The 21,535-nt window shown below is 46.2% G+C and overlaps 1 protein-coding gene and 1 long non-coding RNA gene across 2 annotated transcripts in view; one reads left to right on the top strand and one right to left on the bottom strand.

The window, feature by feature from the left end:
• The window catches only part of LOC308470280, a 267,788-nt gene that overhangs the window by 44,431 nt on the left and 201,822 nt on the right, over nucleotides 1-21,535 (top strand). The window lies entirely within an intron of this gene.
• LOC308469912 (uncharacterized protein) lies at nucleotides 10,085-19,766 on the bottom strand. Its single transcript, XM_080993012.1, has 4 exons — nucleotides 19,700-19,766; nucleotides 16,696-16,852; nucleotides 14,734-14,945; nucleotides 10,085-13,022 (listed from the first exon to the last, which is right to left on the bottom strand). Exons 3-4 carry the CDS (start codon nucleotides 14,864-14,866, stop codon nucleotides 11,950-11,952), a joined length of 1,206 nt encoding a protein of 401 aa, XP_080849138.1. The 5' UTR covers nucleotides 14,867-14,945; nucleotides 16,696-16,852; nucleotides 19,700-19,766; the 3' UTR covers nucleotides 10,085-11,949.

Raw genomic sequence — 21,535 nt, 5'->3', positions numbered from 1 at the left:
GCATCCTCAAGTCAGCCAACCTCACATGCAAAACTGAGAAGCACAAGAACTCTTCCCCTACTTGAGATTCTCAGTTACTGGTACCCAGAGGCATAGTGCCTGTGACAGTGAATGGAGAACATAGCCATTGTGACTGGTAGCCGCTGAGAGCCTAATCACCCCCAAATTTATCTGCCATTGGGATCTCCTTATGTTCTTAAAGGCAGGTAACAGATCATGAGAAAGGCCCCTGAAAGTAACTGGAGATGAGTTGGATCTCATGGAAATGGTAGCAAGTGGAACACCAGGAACTCCATCCCCACAAAATGTCTTACCAATAAAAGCTGGTGGAAGGACATTGGCTAAAGATATGAGGATGAAACACAGTGTTTGTGGCAGAGAGGACCCCACTGATGAGGTGGTCTCCTGGCCTGAAATAATTAGGTGAATCTATCTCATCCCTTTCCAAAGACAAGAGGCATTTTGTCTTCAGTTTCCCACTGTCCCCATAAGGCAGTAGAAGCAGTAGAATGAGGACCATCTTCTTCCTCCCAGGAACGAGCACCTCCCTTACAAAGAATTAGAAGTCTTTTGTTGTGGTTCTTGCAAGATGCAGTAACTTTCTTCTCACTAACGGAGCCCTGCAGAGGGATCACATCCAAAGTGGAGAGAAGTCAAGCCAACCTCATTCTGGTGCAGTTATCATCTGTCCTAAATCTCAGCCCCCCCAAGTCTTGGGTGGCTCAGGAGGCATATATCTGCCAGACCTTTCTGCCTCAGATCCATAACATCACATTTAGTGGACTCAAATGTGATCTTTGGAAGCAAAAAACCCACACACACTATCATTTTGATAATTATATGTAGAAGAAGTATCACCTCTGCAAGTTCCTAGAAACTTTATGCAGCTCCACCTGCAACTGCGGGGCTGAAGAAAAACATGTTTGCGAAAACCCCAAGATCTGCCTCCAAACTGTGAGATGCAAATGCCAAAGATTGGTGGAAAATACCAAGATTAAGAGTTAGAAGTTACCTGAACTATCATACGTGAGCCCTAGCAGAATCCCCCCCGCACTGATGCTAACACAGGATAGGGCTATTCTGATGAATTTGAGAGGTGAAAAAGGGAACTGAAATTTCACGTAAAGACAGAGGCGATTCAGCAGATTTTTTGTAGGTTTTTTGTTTTTGTTCTTGTTTTTATTATATACTTTTTGGTCTTATCCTGTATTTTTATGCTGTGAACCACCCTGAGATCATCGGGTGAAGGGCGGTGTACAAATTTAATAAATAAACAAACAAACCAACACTTGGACTTCCCAAAAAGCGTTCAACAAGGTCCTCCTGGGTATGCTTAGTAGTCGTGGAATAAGAGAAGAGGTCCTCTGGTGGATCAGGAATGGAAGTTGCAGGAAGTAGAAAATAGGTTTAAGTGGATAGTCCTTCAAATGGGGGTGTGTGGTGCCAGATGTTCTTGACCAAAATCTCGCAAGGACAATCTGGCCACATCACGTTGCACCAACTAGAGATTCTGCACCAGACCCAAGGGCAGCCCCAGAAAGAGTGCATTGCAGTAGTCCAGCTCCACGTTTTCCAATGCTCCAGTGGTTAGGCTTTTCCTGTTCACAAACAGCCATAGAGGACACGTGGGTCTCTACTGACAAAGGTGTATCCAAGAGTACCCGTAAACGACGCACTTGCTCCTTTAGAAGTGGGAATCATCCAAAGAGCCTACAAATTGTGTGTCAAGCTCCTGTGTTCCTGTCACTCCCTAAGTGATGAAAAACCAGACAAGACCAGAGCATAACATTGGGTCCAAATGAGCCACAACTCTATTGTTTACAGATGTGAATGGTTTGGCATCGGCATGGCGTATAGCCATTTATTCCACCCCAGTCCATCTGCTGGGGGTGCATCTGAGGGTAATGCACACCGGCCCCCCATGACCTACATCAAGTAGAGTTAACCACCGAGGGGCCCCTGTTGGAGGAGTGCTATGGCCCTAGCCCCTGCCTGGGCATCCGGACAGAAGCAACTCCTCACAGATCCCTTTAACAGAATACCCTTAACCAAGGAAGGGCGGAGAGAGGCTATAACCTCCCCTCCAGCCAGAACTAAGGCTTACCCAATGCCTAACCTCACAAAGATGTGAGGATTGCTATGAGGAAGGCGAAAATCAAATGGCCAGGGCCAAGTTGCCAAATGGAAAAATTTCTGCCAGGTTTCTGTTTATGCCACTGTGCAGTTTTTGGAGTCACAAGGTCGTTAATCACCGTCGGAGATGAGGAAGAGCGTCCGAGGAGGAGTAGCTCAGTCGTGCAGAATTCCGACACCAGGCCCCAAATATGGCGGCTGACAATGTTCATTGGAAGGTCTTAGTATGAAAATAAGACATATTAAAAAGGGGACGGAGGGTGGGAGATCCAACAATAACCTGGGGAGGAGGCCTGGGCAGGCCCCAAGTTATCCCCCCAGGGAGCAGGGCCAAGCAATGCCTATCGGCTGGTAGGGCCACCCCCTTCGGAATGCCTGCACCTAAGCCTGGCACAATTGGTCAATCCGCAGGCAGGCTGCAACCCTCCCCAGCAGGGCACCAAATTGCGGGCGTGGACTTGGTTGGCCGCAACACCGCCTGACCATTAAAGGTAAGTGGACTTTCCAGGATTTGAACACAGTTTATTGGACCTTATGGAGTCCACTGCTGCATCCAGACACTGGTCACAAGCCTTCACAGACTCTCCTGTTATGGAGAAATAGAGCTGTGTGTTAATGTAAAGACCCCTGGATGGTTCAGTCTCGTCAAATGCGTCTATGGGGAGTGGTGCTCATCTCGCTATGAGGCTGAGGGATCAGGTGTTTATCCACAGACAACTTTCTGGGTCATGTGGCCAACATGACTAAACCACTTCTGGCACAATGGGACACCGTGATGGAAGCCAGAGCTTGGGACTTGGGACACAATATACAAATGGCAGATTGGGAGAGGTTATGGAAAACAGATTTGAAATTTATGGCACGTTGTTCACTGACATAAAATTATATGAAAATGATGCACTGGTGGTATTTGGCTCCAAATCGAACGAGTTCAAATACCTGCTGGAAGTGTAAAGAAAAAGAAGGTACCTTTTATCATATGTGGTGGATGTGTAAAGTAACTAAAAAAATATGGGAGATGATATATAAAGAATTGGAAAAAATGTTTAAAACAACATTTGTTTAAAAAACCAGAATCCTTCTTATTAGGAATTACAGGTACCGAGATACCAAAGGAGCAGAAAAGATAGTTTATGTATGCGACAACAGCCGCACGGATGCTACTAGCCCAGAGATGGAAGGAGGAAACAACCCTGACCAGAGAAGAATGGCAAACCAAGTTGATGGACTATGCTGAAATGGCAAAATTAACTGGGAAGCTCAGAAAGCAAGACAATTGTAAGCAGGTTAAAAACATTAGCAGGATTTTAACCACACTTGTAAATTAATGGAAAGTATGGAGAATTGGGAAAGACAAAATTTGGACAGTTTAGATATGCAGATGTAAATATAAACACTAGGACCCATGGAAGAGATGGGGGGAAGTCAGGAGATTCCACATAATTTTGGCATGTGAATCTTGTATTGCTTTTTGTTGTATGTTGTATATTTATTTTAATCAATTTTTTTAAAAAACAACAACATCAAACTGCTAGGTTGGCAGGCGCTGGGATAGACCAATGGGAGCTTGCCACTGTCACATGGATTCAAACCGCCAACCTTCCAACCAGCAAGCCCAAGAAGCTCAGTAGGTCACAGTGCCACCCATGTCCCTGTGTGTTATCGGCATACTGGTGGCCCCTTCCTCCAAAACTCCTCTGGACTGCACCCATGACTTCATATAGATTTTATATAGCGTATAGATCTTAAATAGCGCTGGGGAGAGAATAGTACCTTGCAGAACTCCATAGCACAAATGCCGGGGTGGGGGTGAAGAGCAGTCATCGAGCGCTACTTTCTGGACATGACATTGAAGATATGAACAGAACCACTGTAATATGGTGCCTCTGACACCCATCTCACTATGTCAGTTCAGAAGGATACCGTGATTGACGGCATCAAAATAAAAAAAAGGGCAACCCAGATGATCACAACATGTCAGGGAATAGTCTAAGGATGAGGAACTGGGGAATGCATTCCAGAGATTCCATACTGTTGGAAGTCTCACAGAAGACAGGAGATGGATGTAATGTTTGCTGGTTTCCTGTTCCTTTGTTGTTCAGTTGCTCTCTGCTTTCACAGAGAGAGCATGTATATTTCTTTTCTGTCTGCGTAGTCAGAAATAAAACGCTCTTAGCAATGTAGCTCATAGTATCTCGGCTCCTTCCCAGCGTGCTGGATATTTTGCACAATGGGGGAACGTGCTTGGAACCTCATCAAAGGCTCAGGTTGTTAATCACAGACTCAACCAAAAGAGAAGCTCAGTCGAATGCAAGTCTGACAGTCCACAGCGCGTTCAGAAGCAGAGAGAGAGACAGAAGCTGAACAGCTGAGGGAGGAGTTGCCCAGGTACGAGACAATGACAAGGGAACCCAAAAGGAGGGGGCAGCTAGTTGAGATGTCACTTGGGAATGTGGGGAACCCCCCCTCACCACAGACTCGGAGGTCTGAACATATCAGAGAGCAAAGAAGTCAGAGGGAGGGAGGAACTTCCCATTGGCACCTAAAATGCTACGGAAGTCGGAAAGAGGATTTAGAGCAGCCAACTGCCCTCCTTGCAGATAGCTGTGTATTTCTGCTTGCAACATGATGCTGTAATAAAAGGACTATAAATAGATCAACTGCTTGTTAATTCTTATCTGTGATGTTACCAAAGGGAGAGGAGTGTTATTGGTTTCAGAACTCACAGGGTTAAGGAGTTCAGTGTGACGTCTCTTTCCTGAGGCGTGGTTAGAAACTCTTGTAGGAGTGGTTTGACTCTGAGGGTTTCAGTCTGTTTCAGTCTGCTTTCGGGAACGCTACCGAAAGGGAGAATGGGCGAGTTTTCGCCAGGTTTAATTTACGATGTTATTCTACTTGATTAAAGGCTAGAGAAGATAAGGAACGCTTTGTGTCTGTTCTGAATTATTCACTCACACGCTGCAATTGCTTCTATCTGCTGCGATCGCTCTGCTAACAGCCAGGGAGGCAGAGGACTTTTGGATCAGCACAAACAGTCAGCAAAGCTGCGCAAGGGAAGCGTACTGGACTTTATGTTTGTTTTTCTTGGCACACTCATGGCAACTTTCGCCTATCGGTTGCCATAGGTTCACTCTTCACGCCTGACACAACATCACTCTTCCCACTTCCCCTTTCCTTTACTTCTCATGAAAACTCGCAGGATTTGTCCAAAGTTCTCCTTTGAGTCCACTAGAATGGACCCCATTTTTGAGAGAAACGTGAGATGACATTCTGCTTCTGATTCAGTCAATGAATCAGTCAATAAAAAAAAAATGCTCTCCACCTGATTCAAGGCTTCTCCAGAGACCCTGCTGATTCAGCATTCATCCTGATTTACTTGATTATGTGGTGCTCTTTAACAACAACAACAACAACAACAACAACAACAACAACAACAATTAATTTTATTTATACCCTGCCCTCCCCAGCCAAGGCCGGGCTCAGGGCAGCTAAGAAGCAATAATAAAAACAAGTTGAATGAATACAACTTAAAAACAAGATTAAAATACAACATTAAGGGACTTCCGGGTTAGCGCCAACGGCTAATGGCGGACTCCCTCCGAGCTCCGGAGGGAATTGGCTCCGCAGGATTCGGGTCTTGCCGCTGCGGCGACGCGGGGACCCTTAAAAATCACAGGCGAGGTAGCCTGTGAACCTGGTGACTCGGCGGGCACCATTTGCGCCCCCCGACCCGTGAAGGAGCCTTTTTAAAGGCTTCGGAACGGGGGACGGGGTGAGTGGCGCGGTGCTGAGAGTCTACTGCTTCTCCTGCGGAGTGAAGCCGCATGCCATGGCCGGAGAGCGCTGACTTCTTCTTGTGAACAATTGGACTTTAAAGCAGCAACCTGTGAGTACTACGGAAATTGGATTTCTAAAGAAAAAAATTTTTTTGAATTAGGCACGATCGGGGAAGATGCAAACAGGAAGTCCGTCTCCCCGTCTTGTAAATAATCTAAAGCAAGGACTAGCTAACTAAAGTCGAGAGGATTTTTTCCCTTTTATTGGCTAAAAGATATTAATTGCGCTATTTGGCAGTTTAAGCAATTTTACTGGAGGATAAGAGCTAATTTTCGGAGCTGAGGTGCCACCTCCCCTGACCCGGGAGTAATCCGTGAGAGAGCCTGTTGGAGAGATATTGAAGAGTTTGACAGCTGTCAAATTAGCTGTCAAGATGGAAAAAGCGAACTTTGTTTTCTATTGTCTCTGCTGGTTATATTTGTTACAATTGGGTTATACTTTGTTGAAAACAAGGAAGAACTGACACAAATTAACTTGATTGGTGGATTTGAACTGGAATGAATACTAAGTAACCAAAATCCCTCTAGAGGGGGTTTTGGGACATTACAAGAATGGCTGAAGGAGGCAAAACTCAAGCTAAATTGGACAGAGTTTTCTTTCTCTTGGGAAAGTTACAAGGCCAAATTGATGTTTTGGCTACCAACGTTGCAACTCTGGACTTCACAGTAAATAAGTTCATTGAATTTGATAAGGATTTGATCCAGGAAGCCCAAGCAGCTGGACAAGAGGAGAACTTTGAGAACTTTGAGAGTGTGGAGAAAGAGACACATGTTGTTTTTGAGGAAAAGGAAGGAGGAGATATAATGTTGCAGATGGCAAAGGAGAGCCAGAGGCCTGACATGATGGTTATAAAGGAAAATAAGAACTGGATGATGAAAATCTGGTCTGAATTGGTGATTGAAGAATGGAGAGATCTCTCTATGTGGAGATCTGAAGACCCAAGGATTACAAATTTGATTAAGGTGAAAGTGGGAGCTTTGGGGACATTTGGATTTGAAAGGAGTAAGAAACAAGATTTGGGCTCCACTTTTAAACATGGAGGTCTGGCTGGAAGAAACATTGTCCTCATCGGGCTAGAGCATCTCTGAGATCTGGTGTTTAACATTAAGGACTATCAAAAAAACCGGCAGAGAGGAACTGAGAGACAATTAAGAGCCTCGGACGTGAGATCCCCAGGCTGATAGTAGATTAAGACTGATGGACACTTGTTGGGGATTGAAACCGGGAAAGGGGATGGGATGGGGTTTGGGGATCCAAAGGGTGTATAATTATAATTCATCTTTTTATTTTTATTCTGTTTTGTTAATTGTATGAAAAATGGGGAATTCATGCAAGGGAATTTGGGTCGACTTTAGAAAAGGGATTTAAGAATGAGTACTAATGTATAAATTTTGATGTTTATAAGGTAAAATTGGTTTTTTATAATGAATTAAACATAAAAAGGTTAAAAAATTGGGGATAAGAACTTGTTGAACTAACAATTTGAATTGGACTATAAGAAGGGGAGGTGTGGGGAAGTCAGGGAAATATGTTACTGAAAAATAAGGATTGTAAATTGTATATGTTTTTAATTTTTCTTTTTCTTTTTTCTTTTTGGCTTTTTAATTTACTAAAATGGAAAATCTTCAATAAATATCTATTAAAAAATAAATAAATAAATAAAATACAACATTAAAACTTTAAAATGCAGCCTCATCACAGGAGGAGAAAGGAAAAAAGAAAGAGAGGGAGGGAATCAAATTGACTCCAAGCCAAAGGCCAGGCAGAACAACTCTGTCTTACAGGCCCTGTGGAAAGAAATCAGATCCTGCAGGGCCCTGGTCTCACCAGGCCAAAGCCAGTGTTTAAAAAGCCCTGGCTCTGGTTGAGGCTAATGTAACTTCCTTTGGGCCCGGGACCTTTAGGGTGTTGCTATTTATGGACTTTACGGTCCTCCATGGGCCATACCGGAAGAGGCGGTCCTATAGGTACGAGGGTCCTAGGCCATGAAGGTCTTTAAAGGTCAAAACCAGCATCTGAAATCTGACCTTGTACTCCACCGGGAGCCAGGAAGAGGAATAACCTGTTGGCTGTTCTTTAAGATGCTGAAGCTGATATTTCTAGACATATGTCACCTGTGTCAAGCATCTACAAAATCCCACAGTTATGGCTGCTTTGGTGTTAATACGGAGTTGTGCCTCTGCCATGGGCTTTTCATTCTTTCCTTTTTGGACTCTCCCAAAGGTGAGGGTGGGATGGAACCTGGAAGCAGGTGCACTCAACATTGGTGTCAAATGCCCTATGCCACCCCACCACTGCTTTAAAAAACCATGTTGCTTGTTTACAATGCATTCAAAACACAGTTTTTTGAGTAATGTAGCCGAGTCCCTAGTCTAGTATTCTGGGATGTGATTCAGTCCCACAAAATATTGAGAGTTTGGAGGCATTCCTGGAAGACCTCCTCCCGTTCTACACGGTCAGCATTTTGTCTTGTTCTTTCTGTGCGTGTGTGTGGGACTGTAGTTGGTCAACTGTCTGAGATTTGTCCTGGAACCACAGCAAAGCACTCACCTCTTCCTTTGCTTCCTGGGCAAGTTATGGATACACTGTTCCGACTCTTCATGAAAAAACCCAGTTCCCCTTTTCTACCAGATGGCCCCAAATGTAGATGCCCAGAATCTGGGGATTGTCCAACTGCTCCTGAACTTTGTGGATACACTGTTCCGACTCTTCATGAAAAAACCCAGTTCCCCTTTTTCTACCAGATGGCCCCAAATGTAGATGCCCAGAATCTGGGGATTTTCCAACTGCTCCTGAACTTCAGATGGATGTGGATTCCCATATTGCATGGGAAAGTCGTTAAAACAATAACAATAATTTATTTATACACCGTCCGTCTGGCTGGGTTTCTCCAACCACTCTGGGTGACTTCCAGCAAAATATTAAAATACAATAATTCATCAGATATTAAAAGCTTCTCTAAACAGGGCTCCCTTGAGATGTCTTCTCAAAGTCAGACAGTTGTTTATTTCTTTGACATCTGGTAGGAGGGCATTCCACAGGGCGGGTGCCACTACCGAGAAGGCCCTGTATCTTCACTTCCTGCAGTGAGGGAGACAGCATAAGATCCTGGGAGTTGGACCTCAGTGTGCAGACAGAAGGATGGGGGTGGAGACACTCCTTCTGGTATACTGGGCCAAGGCTGTTAAGGGCTTTAAAGGTGAACCCCAACACTTTGAATTGTGGCCAGAAACGTACTGGGAGCCAATGTAGGTCTTTCAGGACCGGTGTTATGTGGTCTTGGCAGCTACTCCCAGTCACCAGTCTAGCAACCACATTCTGGATTAGTTGTACTTTCCAGGTCACCTTCAAAGGTAGCCCCACATAGAATGTGTTGCAGTGGTCTAAGTGAGTCCTCAACACCAGCCCGCCCCGTCACCCAAGAACAGCACTTCTGTCTTGTCATGATTCAACCTCAATCAGTCACCTGCCATCCATCCTCCAACCGCCTCCAGACACTCACACAGGACCTTCACCGCTTTCACTGGTTCCGATTTAAAAGAGTTAGAGCTGGGTATCATCCGCATACTGATGAACACCCAGCCCAAACCCCATGAGGCACCCCACAAGTGAGAGCCCAGGGGTCTGTACACTAATCCCCCACCACCACTTTCTGAACACGGCCCAGGAGGAAGGAGGGGAACCACTGTATAACCCTCAGCTCCCAGCTCCTCTAGACGGTGCAGAAGGATGTCGTGGTCAATTGTATCAAAGGCCACTGAGAGCTCCGGCAGAAGCAGGAAGCAGCTTTCACCTTTGTCCTTAGTGCGCCGGAGATCATGGACCAGCACAACCAATACAGTTTCAGTCCCAATATGAGGCCTGATTCCCAATTGGAATGGATCCAAATGGTCCCCATCCTCCAGGCATGCCTGGAGTTCTTCAGCAACCACCAGCTCAATCACATGAATTTCTTCATGGGAAGCTAGACGCCTCTTGGAAGAGAAAATCTTTCCACATTTCTTATACACTTCATGCCCTGTACAGTGGTACCTCAAGTTACACACACTTCAGGTTACAGACTCCACTAACCCAGAAATAGTACCTCGGGTTAAGAACTTTGCTTCAGAGTGAGAACAGAAATCGTGAGGCAGCAGCAGGAAGCCCCATTAGCTAAAGTGGTGCTTCAGCTTAAGAACAGTTTCAGGTTAAGAATGGACCTCCAGAACGAATTAAGTTTTTAACCTGAGGTGCCACTGTATGAATTATTTGATGGCGGATGAGACCTGCCCTCTTTTTGAAGCTCTTCCCACACTCCAAGCAGTGATAGGGTTTCTCCCCTGTATGGATTCTTTGATGGGAAGTGAGATGGGTGCTGTGACTGAAGCTCTTTCCACAGTCAAAGCACTGATAGCGGTTCCAAGAGCGGTTGCTGAACAGCTTGGTAGGTTTCTGGATGAAACATCTGCTTTGGACCCATTCCAGTCCAGCTTCCGCGCTGGTCATGGGACCGAGACAGCTCTGGTCGCCCTAACAGATGATCTCCGTAGGCAGCTGGATCGAGGCGGGTCGGGGCTGCTGATTCTTCTAGATCTGTCAGCAGCCTTTGACATGGTAGATCACGAACTCCTGGACCACCGCCTTGCCGACGTGGGGATCCAGGGCACAGTCTTTCAATGGCTGCGCTCGTTTCTCTCTGGTCGGGGACAGAGGGTGGCGCTTGGGGGGGAATTGTCATCGCGCCACTCCTTGGTGTGTGGAGTGCCTCATGGTGCAATTCTCTCCCCGATGCTTTTTAACATCTTTATGCGCCCCCTCGCCCAGCTTGTCCGGAGTTTTGGGCTGGGTTGCCATCAGTATGCTGATGACACCCAACTCTATCTGTTGATGGATGGCCATCCTGACTCGGCCCCAGACACACTGACCAGATGTCTGGAAGCTGTGGCTGGATGGTTACGTGGGAGCCGGTTGAAGTTAAATCCTTCGAAGACAGAGGTCCTCTGGCTGGGGCGGGACGATATGGGATTGAGGGGGCAACTCTTATCTCTTGCGGGGGTGCAATTAGTGCCAGCACCGTCCGTTAAGAGTTTGGGTGTAATCTTCGATACCTCCCTCTCTATGGAGGCGCAGATTACAGCTATAACAAAGGCGGCATTTTTTCATCTCCACCAAGCTAAGCAGTTGGCCCCTTATCTCTCTCCCCCTGACCTAGCCACTGTGATCCATGCGACGGTCACCTCCAGACTGGATTATTGTAACTCGCTCTACGTGGGGCTGCCCTTGAGACTGACCCAGAAACTCCAGCGGGTGCAGAATGCCACGGCGAGACTCCTTATGGGGTCTTTGCTGCGAGATCACATTCATCCGGTACTATACCAGCTGCACTGGCTCCCGGTGGAGTACAGGATCAGGGTTAAGGTGCTGGTTTTAACCTTTAAAGCCCTATACGGCCTAGGACCCTCGTACCTATGGGACTGCCTCTCCTGGTATGCCCCACAGAGAAACCTACGGTCTGCAAATAATAACATCCTCAAGGTCTCAGGCCTCAGAGAGGTTAGGCTGGCCTCAACTAGAGCCAGGGCCTTCTCGGCTGCGGCTCCAATCTGGTGGAATGCTCTGTCACAAGAGACTAGGGCCCTGCGGGACCTGACATCTTTCCGCAGGGCCTGCAAGACAGAGTTGTTCCGCCAGGCCTTTGGTCAGGGCGCAGCCTGATTCCCTCCTCTGGCAACCTGCACAGAATTTTGCTTAATTGGTTGCCACCAATTTGATTTAATTAATTTTTATAATGAAATATTTTTTAGATTGTATGACTATTTTACTGTTTGATTATTTGATTGTTGTTAGCTGCCCTGAGCCCGGCTTCGGCTGGGGAGGGCGGGATATAAATAAAATTTATTATTATTATTATTATTATTGATAGGGTTTCTCCCCTGTATGAATTCTTTGATGCAAAGTGAGTTTGTCCTTCCGACTGAAGTTCTTCTCACATTCCGAGCACTAATAGGGTTTCTCCCCTGTATGAATTGTGTGATGGGAAGTGAGATGGGCACTCTTACTGAAGCTCTTTCCACATTCAAAGCACTGATAGGGTTTCTCCCCTGTATGAATTCTTTCATGCGAAGTGAGACTGTCCTTCCGACTGAAGCTCTTCCCACATTCCAAGCAATGATGGAGTTTCTCTCCAGTATGAATTCTTTGATGCAAAGTGAGTTTGTGCTTCCGACTGAAGCTCTTCCTACATTCCAAGCACTGATAGGGTTTCTCCTCTGTATGAATTCTTTGATGGGAAGTGAGACTGTAACTGTGACTGAAGCTCTTTCCACATTCAAAGCACTGATAGGGTTTCTCTCCTGTATGAATTCTTTGGTGGGAAGTGAGATGGGAGCTGTGACTGAAGCTCTTTCCACATTCAAGGCACTGATAGGGTTTCTCCCCTGTGTGAATTCTTTGATGGGAAGCGAGATGTGAGCTTCGACTGAAGCTCTTTCCACATTCAAAGCACTGAAAGGGTTTCTCCTCTGTATGAATTCTTTGATGGGAAGTGAGACTGTCCTTCCAACTGAAGCTCTTTCCACATTCAAAGCACTGATAGGGTTTCTCTCCTGTATGAATTCTTTGGTGGGAAGTGAGACTGTAACTGTGACTGAAGCTCTTTCCACATTCAAAGCACTGATAGGGTTTCTCTCCTGTATGAATTCTTTGGTGGGAAGTGAGATGGGTGCTGTGACTGAAGCTCTTTCCACATTGCAAGCACTGGTAAGGTTTCTCTCCTGTATGTATTCTTTTGTGGGAAGTGAGATTCCCACTCTGACGAAACCTCTTTCCACATTCCAGGCACTGATAGGGTTTCTCTCCAGTATGAATTCTTTGATGCAAAGTAAGACTGTCCTTCCGACTGAAGCTCTTCCCACATTCTGAGCACTGATAGCCTTCCTTCCCGCTTTGAGTTCTTTGGTGGGAACGGGAACTCTGACTGGAGCTCTCTCCATACTCCCAATTTTGATTTGGCTTCTCCACTGTGTGGATTTTGTCATGGTCTCCCCCATTCTTCATTTCCAATTCATCACCACCTACAACAAAGACAGAAACTAATTAGATCCTCAGGAAGAAACGGAGCCCCCAATTATTGAACAATGCTAATGAAAATTTGTCAAAGAGGAAGAACAGAAGTTGTGAGGTCTTTCTACAGAGGTCGTGGCCTTTGTCGACCAGCATTTGTCGACCTCTTTTCTAGGACGGATTTTTGTTGCCACAATCATGAAATCCACTCCAACTCTAACATTGGTCTTCTCTTTAAAAAACGGGCAGAGGCTAAAACAGAAACCCAAACCTGACAGAAATTACCTCAACTTCCCTAACAACTCTGTGTGTGAATGTTGCCTCCAAGTTGCTATGGAAAGGGTGACTGTCACTCCAGAAGGCCATTTTTTCAGTTAGGTCTGATCTCAACTGTCGAGTGAGAGAGAGGTTTTCTGTGAGAGCACCTGCTGCCTGTTTTATGCTGCTATGTGCCTCAGAAAAAGTCTGTAAAGTCTCATATAGATAGAAGCACTTGTAATTCCCTCTTCATACCTAATGTAGCGGCATTATTTGATGTTGAATTATTTTGGATTTCTGAGCTTATTGTCTTGAATAAAAAATGGAATAAATGTAGAAATAATCAAAATCAATACATAATAGATATAGATATATTAGATATAAGCACATGCAAACGTGTTTTAGTATATCAAGTAATGTAATGTGTTCTGTATAAACTCTAAACAGAGAATCTTGTGGTGTCTTTTCTAGAATAAAAAAAGCTATGTTTTTCAAGGGTCAAACAACCCAGGGCAACCTCCACACATATAAATACCACAGAAAATGGGTTTGGGGCCCACAAAATCCAGAAAACCATGAATAATCCAGAAAGACAGGTGCAGAGTTGTAAAGTGACACATTTTACCTCAGAAACTGACATTAACATTTTGACCTCTTTGCCAGTGTACTCTTAATTATCCTCTCAGAAACATTTTTTAAAGGCAGATCGAAAAGTAGAAAGAAATTTTTAGGATGTACATAGGAAGTTTTACACAGTGGAATAGGAGAATGAGAACAGTGTTATACAGAATTGAAATGATATAATGTATTGAGGCAGATGGCTTACTGCCAGAGAAATTCTTCACAATTTAGGGAAAGTTTATAAATTTAGTAGATGTCATCGCAATTTTATAAGAAACTTTTTTGGTCTAAGACATGAAGAAAAGAAAGATTGCCAGAGTCATGTGACAGAATTGTAACTATCATTGGAAAGTTAAAGCTGGCAGAATATTCTATGTCTGAAGAACAGAAAGGGAGCTATATTGTAGGATCTCCTGGGGGGGAGGAATGTATGTATGGAATTTCAAAACTGATCTTATGATCCAACGGGGAGCTTTACCAAGAGCGTCCAGGATCCCACGATTCTCCTCCTGGACTTCCTCATGCAGAGTTCGTTGCTTCTACTGCTGTGTGATGGAGCAGTAAGTTTTTTGACATTGGTAGGGCATTCAGGTCACGGCACTGGTATTAGACATTTTGAGCTGCCAATACATCGTGGTGGCCGGGGAGCTGTGATGTATTCCTAGCTCAAATTCCCTGCAGATGACAAAGGCGCAGGCAGGCAGGTGGTGGAGCCCAGAAAGGTGCTCACCTTCTCAATCTCCGCCTGCCTGTCTGCCTCCCCCCACCCCCAGGGTGAGCAAGCCCCAATACTTCTCTGGCTCCATCCCTCCATGTCCCCATCTCCCCTCCCCTGGAACTCACCAGATCTCTCTGAGAGCCCTAGAGAGGAACGCTCAGAGGCTGTGAAGAGGGATGCAGGAGACAACCTGACCAGGTCAACCGTCCATCTTCCCCCTTCCATCCCCGCTAGCTTTGCAGGATCCATCTCTTTCATCCTTCCTGAAGAGTCAAGGAGCCAAAACAAGCTGCAGGGTCCTGGGAGAGAGGAAGAAGCAAAGGGAGCCTCAAAGGCCCTGCAGGGAAGAAGAAGAGAAGAAGATGAAGCGTTTGGATTTGATATCCCGCTTTATCACTACATAAAGGAGTCTCAAAGCGGCTAACATTCTCCTTTCCCTTCCTCCCCCACAACAAACACTCTGTGAGGTGAGTGGAGCTGAGAGACTTCAGAGAAGTGTGACTAGCCCAAGGTCACCTAGCAGCTGCATGTGGAGGAGCAGAGATGCGAACCCGGTTCACCAGATTACGAGTCTACCGCTTTTAACCACTGCGCCACACTGGCTCTCACTGGATTCTCCTGCCCCTGGAAAAGCACAAATGGGGCAGCCCCTTCCCAACAGAAACCCCATTTATAAACATTTCCAGTGGTTCCAATTTCCTCTGTTTACTCCTCTCCCCTCTTCGTAAGACCGGCATGGTCTGCAAAGTAGAGACCTGAGAATAGATCCCATTGAACTCAGTGGGGCTTATGGAAAGAACTTGGGGCAAAAACCAGTCACCATCTTGTCCCCAAACCTGAAGACTGCAACACCAGGCATGCTTATCTATGGTATCATAAGGCAAAAGTTCATAAAATTTTTCATAGTCATAAAGAGCTGTTAACTGAAACTGACAACCAATTAAAATTAAAGGACTTTGAAGAAGTAAGAGAAAATGTAATAGACTGGTTACACTATTTACAACTAAATGAAACTTTTAAAAATCATGAAAAGAAAGGATTTAGTTATCAAATGTCAAGATTTCAGAGAGAAATAGTAGAAGGTAGTATAAAACAGCTGTCAAAAATGAACGATCTGCTTTTGGAATGGGACACCAAAGAGGACCAGGTCAAATGCGTTATGATAAAATGGGCGAAGGATGTGGGACATAATAAATTAATGACGGACTGGCTTTGGAAGTTAGATTTGGAAGTTAGGCCACCGAGACCACATAACACCGGTCTTGAAAGAACTACACTGGCTCGCAGTACGTTTCCAAGCACAATTCAAAGTGTCGATGCTGACTTTTAAAGCCCTAAACGGCCTCGGCCCAGTATACCTGAAGGAGTGTCTCCACCCCCATCGTTCTGCCCAGACACTGAGGTCCAGTGTCCTTCTGGCAGTTTCCTCCCTGTGAGAAGCCAAGTTACAGGGAACCAGGCATAGGGCCTTCTCTGTAGTGGCTCCTGCCCTGTGGAATGCTCTCCCACCAGATGTCAAAGAGAGAAACAACTACCAGACTTTTAGAAGATATCTTAAGGCAGCCCTGTTTAGGGAAGCTTTTAATGTTTAATAGATTATTGCATTTTAATATTCTGTTGGAAGCCACCCAGAGTGGATGGGGAAACCCAGCCAGATGGGCGGGGTATAAATAATAAATTATTATGATTATTATTATGATTATTATTGGTTTTAAATTTTCTGGTGTTTTGATGGTATTTGTCCCCGGTTAAATTAGCAAAAATGTACTTCTCACTTGCTGGATCAACACCTTGTTGCGGTGAGTGGGCTTGCACGTTCCTATGACCCTTGTGAGCAAAGCCATCGGGAATCTTGTACTCCCAGCAGGGTCACCCTAGTACATTACTAATAATAGTGGAAGTGATGCAGAGAGTGACTCTTCTGAATATTCCGTGTATACCAGTAGTATACCAGGAATCTTTACAACCCCAAGTAGCTGATTCCCCAAAGCATCTGCCCTGCAAGCAAAAGAAACCTCTGACAAGCACTTGAAGAAGCCCAACCTGGAAATAGGGCCCCATGTGCTTCCCCATCTCAGAAGTCCCACCTGACCCTGAGGGAACCGGATTCGCAGGAGAAACAGTTCCCCTCTCCTCTCCTCGGACAAGTGAAAGGAAGTCTCCCCTGCTGAAGAGATGGCAGCCCTGCTTGCCTGGAATTCACATATTGCTGACCACGCTGCACTGATTCTCCCAGTCTCCTCGCTAGAACAGAGGAGCAGGAACATGGTGGCACAGCACCTTCTCCCTCGTCACAGAAGGAGACGCAGTTACAACCATCTCAAACCAATGCGAAGCTCTTGCTCCTGCAAAAATTACCCATAATGCAACTGCATGACAATCAAGTGACCTAGCTTTTATCCTGGAATGCGGCCGGGTGGTCCGCATCCAGCAGAAATCCTTGTTTTAAAGACTTTCATTCCCACCATTGCATCATAATGATCCTGAAAACATGGACAGCGGATGAGCTGATACTCAATGGATTTCATTCATTCTCAACTGGGGCAGATCTAGGGGTAAAGCGTGGAAGAGCGAAAGGGGGCCTGGGGGTCTTAGTCTCCACTACCCTACGTGCCATTTCAAGCCCTCTAGTGGGGTGCCACAGGGTTCTGTCTTGGGCCCGGTCTTATTCAACATATTTATCAACGACTTGGATGATGGACTCAAGGGCATCCTGATCAAATTTGCAGATGACACCAAACTGGGAGGGGTGGCTAACACCCCAGAGGACAGGATCACACTTCAAAACGACCTTGACAGATTAGAGAACTGGGCCAAAACAAACAAAATGAATTTTAACAGGGAGAAATGTAAAGTATTGCACTTGGGCAAAAAAATGAGGGGCACAAATACAAGATGGGTGACACCTGGCTTGAGAGCAGTACATGTGAAAAGGATCTAGGAGTCTTGGTTGACCACAAACTTGACATGAGCCAACAGTGTGACGCGGCAGCTCAAAAAGCCAATGCAATTCTGGGCTGCATCAATAGGAGTATAGCATCTAGATCAAGGGAAGTAATAGTGCCACTGTATTCTGCTCTGGTCAGACCTCACCTGGAGTACTGTGTCCAGTTCTGGGCACCACAGTTCAAGAAGGACACTGACAAACTGGAACGTGTCCAGAGGAGGGCAACCAAAATGGTCAAAGGCCTGGAAACGATGCCTTATGAGGAACGGCTAAGGGAGCTGGGCATGTTTAGCCTGGAGAAGAGGAGGTTAAGGGGTGATATGATAGCCATGTTCAAATATATAAAAGGATATCATATAGAGGAGGGAGAAAGGTTGTTTTCTGCTGCTCCAGAGAAGCGGACACGGAGCAATGGATCCAAACTACAAGAAAGAAGATTCCACCTAAACATTAGGAAGAACTTCCTGACAGTAAGAGCTGTTCGACAGTGGAATTTGCTGCCAAGGAGTGTGGTGGAGTCTCCTTCTTTGGAGGTCTTTAAGCAGAGGCTTGACAACCATATGTCAGGAGTGCTCTGATGGTGTTTCCTGTTTGGCAGGGGGTTGGACTCGATGGCCCTTGTGGTCTCTTCCAACCCTATGATTCTATGATTCTAAGTCATAAGCCAGGGCAGTGTTAATCCAATTCAGCCATCAGGCCCTGTTGGTAATTTACGCTGATGTGACCCCAATGAGGCAGAAATCTCAGATCAGAGACTTGTGGATTGAAAGGGAAATTTATACCACTGACCTTATTTTGCTTAACCAAAGGCATCTGTAGTTTTAGGAGGGGATCTCAATGCCAGATTGGGCCCTAATGATCATGCCCTTTATGCACAGCACAAATGCTCTCCTCCCAACCGTGAAGCCAGTGGATTCCTCCTCACCCGTTGTTCCAAAGATCAGAAATCAAACTTTGCAGGCATCTGCTTCGCTCAAACAGCATTCAGGCTAAACCTCTACATCTTAAATGGTGCCCTTGAAAGTGATTATCCTCTCTGGCTCCAGAAGGAGAGCTATAGACCAGGGGTCAGCAACCTTTTTCAGCCGTGGGTCAGTCCACCGTCCCTCAGACCATGTGGTGGGCCGGACTATATTTTGAAGAGAGAGAAAAAGGAACAAATCCCTATGCCCCACAAATAACCCAGAGATGCATTTTAAATAAAAGGACACACAGTGGTACCTCGGGTTACATACGCTTCAGGTTACATATGCTTCAGGTTACAGACTCCGCTAACCCAGAAATAGTACCTCGGGTTAAGAACTTTGCTTCAGGATGAGAACAGAAATTGTGCTCTGGCGGCACGGCAGCAGCGGGAGGCCCCATTATTATTATTAGCTAATGTGGTACCTCAGGTTAAGAACAGTTTCAGGTTAAGAATGGACCTCCAGAACGAATTAAGTACTTAATCCAAGGTACCACTGTATTCTACTCATGGAAAAGCACACCGATTCCTGGACCGTCCCCGGGCCGGATTTAGAAGGCGATTGGGCCGCATCCGGCCCCCGGGCCTCAGTTTGCCTAGCCCTGCTCCTGACAATGTACTCCAAACCTGCCTGGTGTTTTTACATGAGCAGAATGTGTGCTTTTATTGAAAATGCATCTCTGGGTTATTTGTGGGGCATAGTTCCCTAGACCAGATATAGTTTGCTATATATTTTTGTATGGTTTGGTATACAAAGTACATCAGTATAAACGACCAAACTGATTAAAGAAAGAAAAAAGCCGAGCTACGTTAGAAAAGCGATCCAACCATGAGAGATCTGGCTCTAATCGCCCGGCTAAAAATGTAGCGGTTTCTGCTGTCTCCTTGATCTGCCAGGAGAAAAGACACAGTAGCGATGCTGGGCAAGAGGAAGAAGACCCTTCCTCCTCCTCCTCCTCCTCAACTCTTGATCGAGACTCCAGGGCTCTCTCTGCAGGCTCCCCCCTCCAAGACCCCCTCCCCCCTCCCCCACGGGGCCAGCAAGAAGAGCGGGGCAGAGCCCTGGCCCCCCCTGGCGGGGAATGTCTGCCCCCTCCCCGATCTGGCCAGCCCCCCAGGCATCCTCCCCTGCAGCCCCTTCTCCCCCTTGCACCCGGAGGGAGAGGGAGGCGAGACTCACCCCCAGGCAGCTCTTGCAAGAGAGAGAGGGAGACCGAAGCAGCCCCTCCGCTTGCAGGCGGGAATGGCGAGGGAGGGGCTTTTGCTCGGGAGGACCTTGCCCCCCCCGCCTCTACTTCCTGTCCTCTCTAGAAACACAGCTCTGTGCCTTTTAACCCTTCGCAAGCCGAGCACAAGCGGAACACCGCTCTCTCCTCCAACAAGGCAGGAGCTCCCCCCCCATGCCCCATTTGGGAGACCCCCTTGAGCTGCGCCCCCCCAGGCCGGAAGCAGGAGGAGCAGCTGGCAGGGGCGAAGAAGGCCCCAAGGAGCAGGGGACCCCTCACTAGAAGCATGGGAGCGTCTGGAAGGGATCCCGGGGGTCATCTAGTCCACCCCCCTTGCCAGGCTGGAATCTCAGCTCAAGCTATTATTGGCACAAAAATGGAAGCAAGAAGAGCTACCAAGGAAAGAAGAATGGCGGATTGAAATTGATGGACTATGCAGAATTGGATAAATTAACTGGAAGGATTCGAAACCTACGGGAACCAGAGATTCTTAGAAGATCGGAGTAAATTATATGAACTATTTGAAAAAGTAATAGTAATGAACACAGTACGCTAGTAGGACTGCAAGAAGTTTTGTAAGGAGAACTATATGAACTATTGCAAGAAAGACTACCAGAATTATTAGTTGATGATAATTAAGAGTAATAGATATATTAAGAAATGCAGAATAAGTGATAAAGAACAGAAAATCATCAGAGGTGTTGACGGAAGTCTAAAACAATGTATAAGCTAAGAAGTTATGATATGTGATGGTTGTAAATGATATGTTAAAAAAAAACAAATTTTATATATATATATCTCCATTCATATATCCTATCCATTCTTAAAGAAATCGGCCCTGAGTGCTCACTGGAAGGACAGATCGTGAAGCTGAGGCTCCAAGACTTTGGCCACCGCATGAGAAGAGAAGACTCCCAGGGAAAGACCCTGATGTTGGGAAAGATGGAGGGCACAAGGAGAAGCCACCACAAAGGCGTTGGACAGGATCCACGACCGCCAGATTCCTTTACCGGAATACCCATAAAGTGCAGAGGTAGGCGATGGCCACACCCTGCCCTCCAATACACAAACATATTCCAATGCCTAACCGCCAATACCCAAAAAGTTCTGACGATTTGCTACGAGGTAGGCGAAAAACCAAGTGGCTGGTGCCAATTAGCCAGTTGGGCAACCAAGGCGACCAACCACAGGTCCATAGCAAGGTCAAGAACCAAGCTATGGCAGGTGGGTGATCTGACGAAAACCAGCAGTGCAGTGAAAGGGAAGCATTGCTGCGGCCGCATTTGAGCGGCTAAACCCCACCCCCAAGCCTCCACCTGACTGGTTGGCTACCTGGGGGCGGGACGTGGCAGCCGGGCCAGCTGGGCAGGGGCCGGAACGCCCCCTGCCGACACGGGAAACGGCTCCCATTCACAACTCCTCCCCTCTGTAAGGAGGAGAGGCTTTCTTAAATTGTGGTGCCCAGAACTGGACACAATATTCTAGGTGTGGTCTGACCAAGGCTGAATAGTACCAATCTACTTAGCGTTGGTCAGCAGACACATGGAATACTGTGTCCAGTTCTGGGCACCACAATTTAAGAAGATTGTATGTGCAGAGAAGGGTGACCAAGACGATCAAGGGTCTGGAAACCAAGCCTTATGAGGAACAGTTGAGGGAGTTGGGTATGTTAAGCCTAGAAAAGAGGAAACTGAGAGGAGATGTGAAAGAGCACCTTAAATATCTAAAAGTCTGTCCCATGGAAGATGGAGCAAGCTTGTTTTCTCCTGCTCTGGAAGGTAGGATCAGAT

The sequence above is a fragment of the Podarcis pityusensis genome (assembly GCF_964106645.2).
Source record: "Podarcis pityusensis genome assembly, chromosome: 2".
Taxonomy (NCBI): Eukaryota; Metazoa; Chordata; class Lepidosauria; order Squamata; family Lacertidae; genus Podarcis; species Podarcis pityusensis.
Note: the sequence above shows the minus strand (reverse complement) of the source record. Positions and strands in the feature narration are given on the sequence as shown.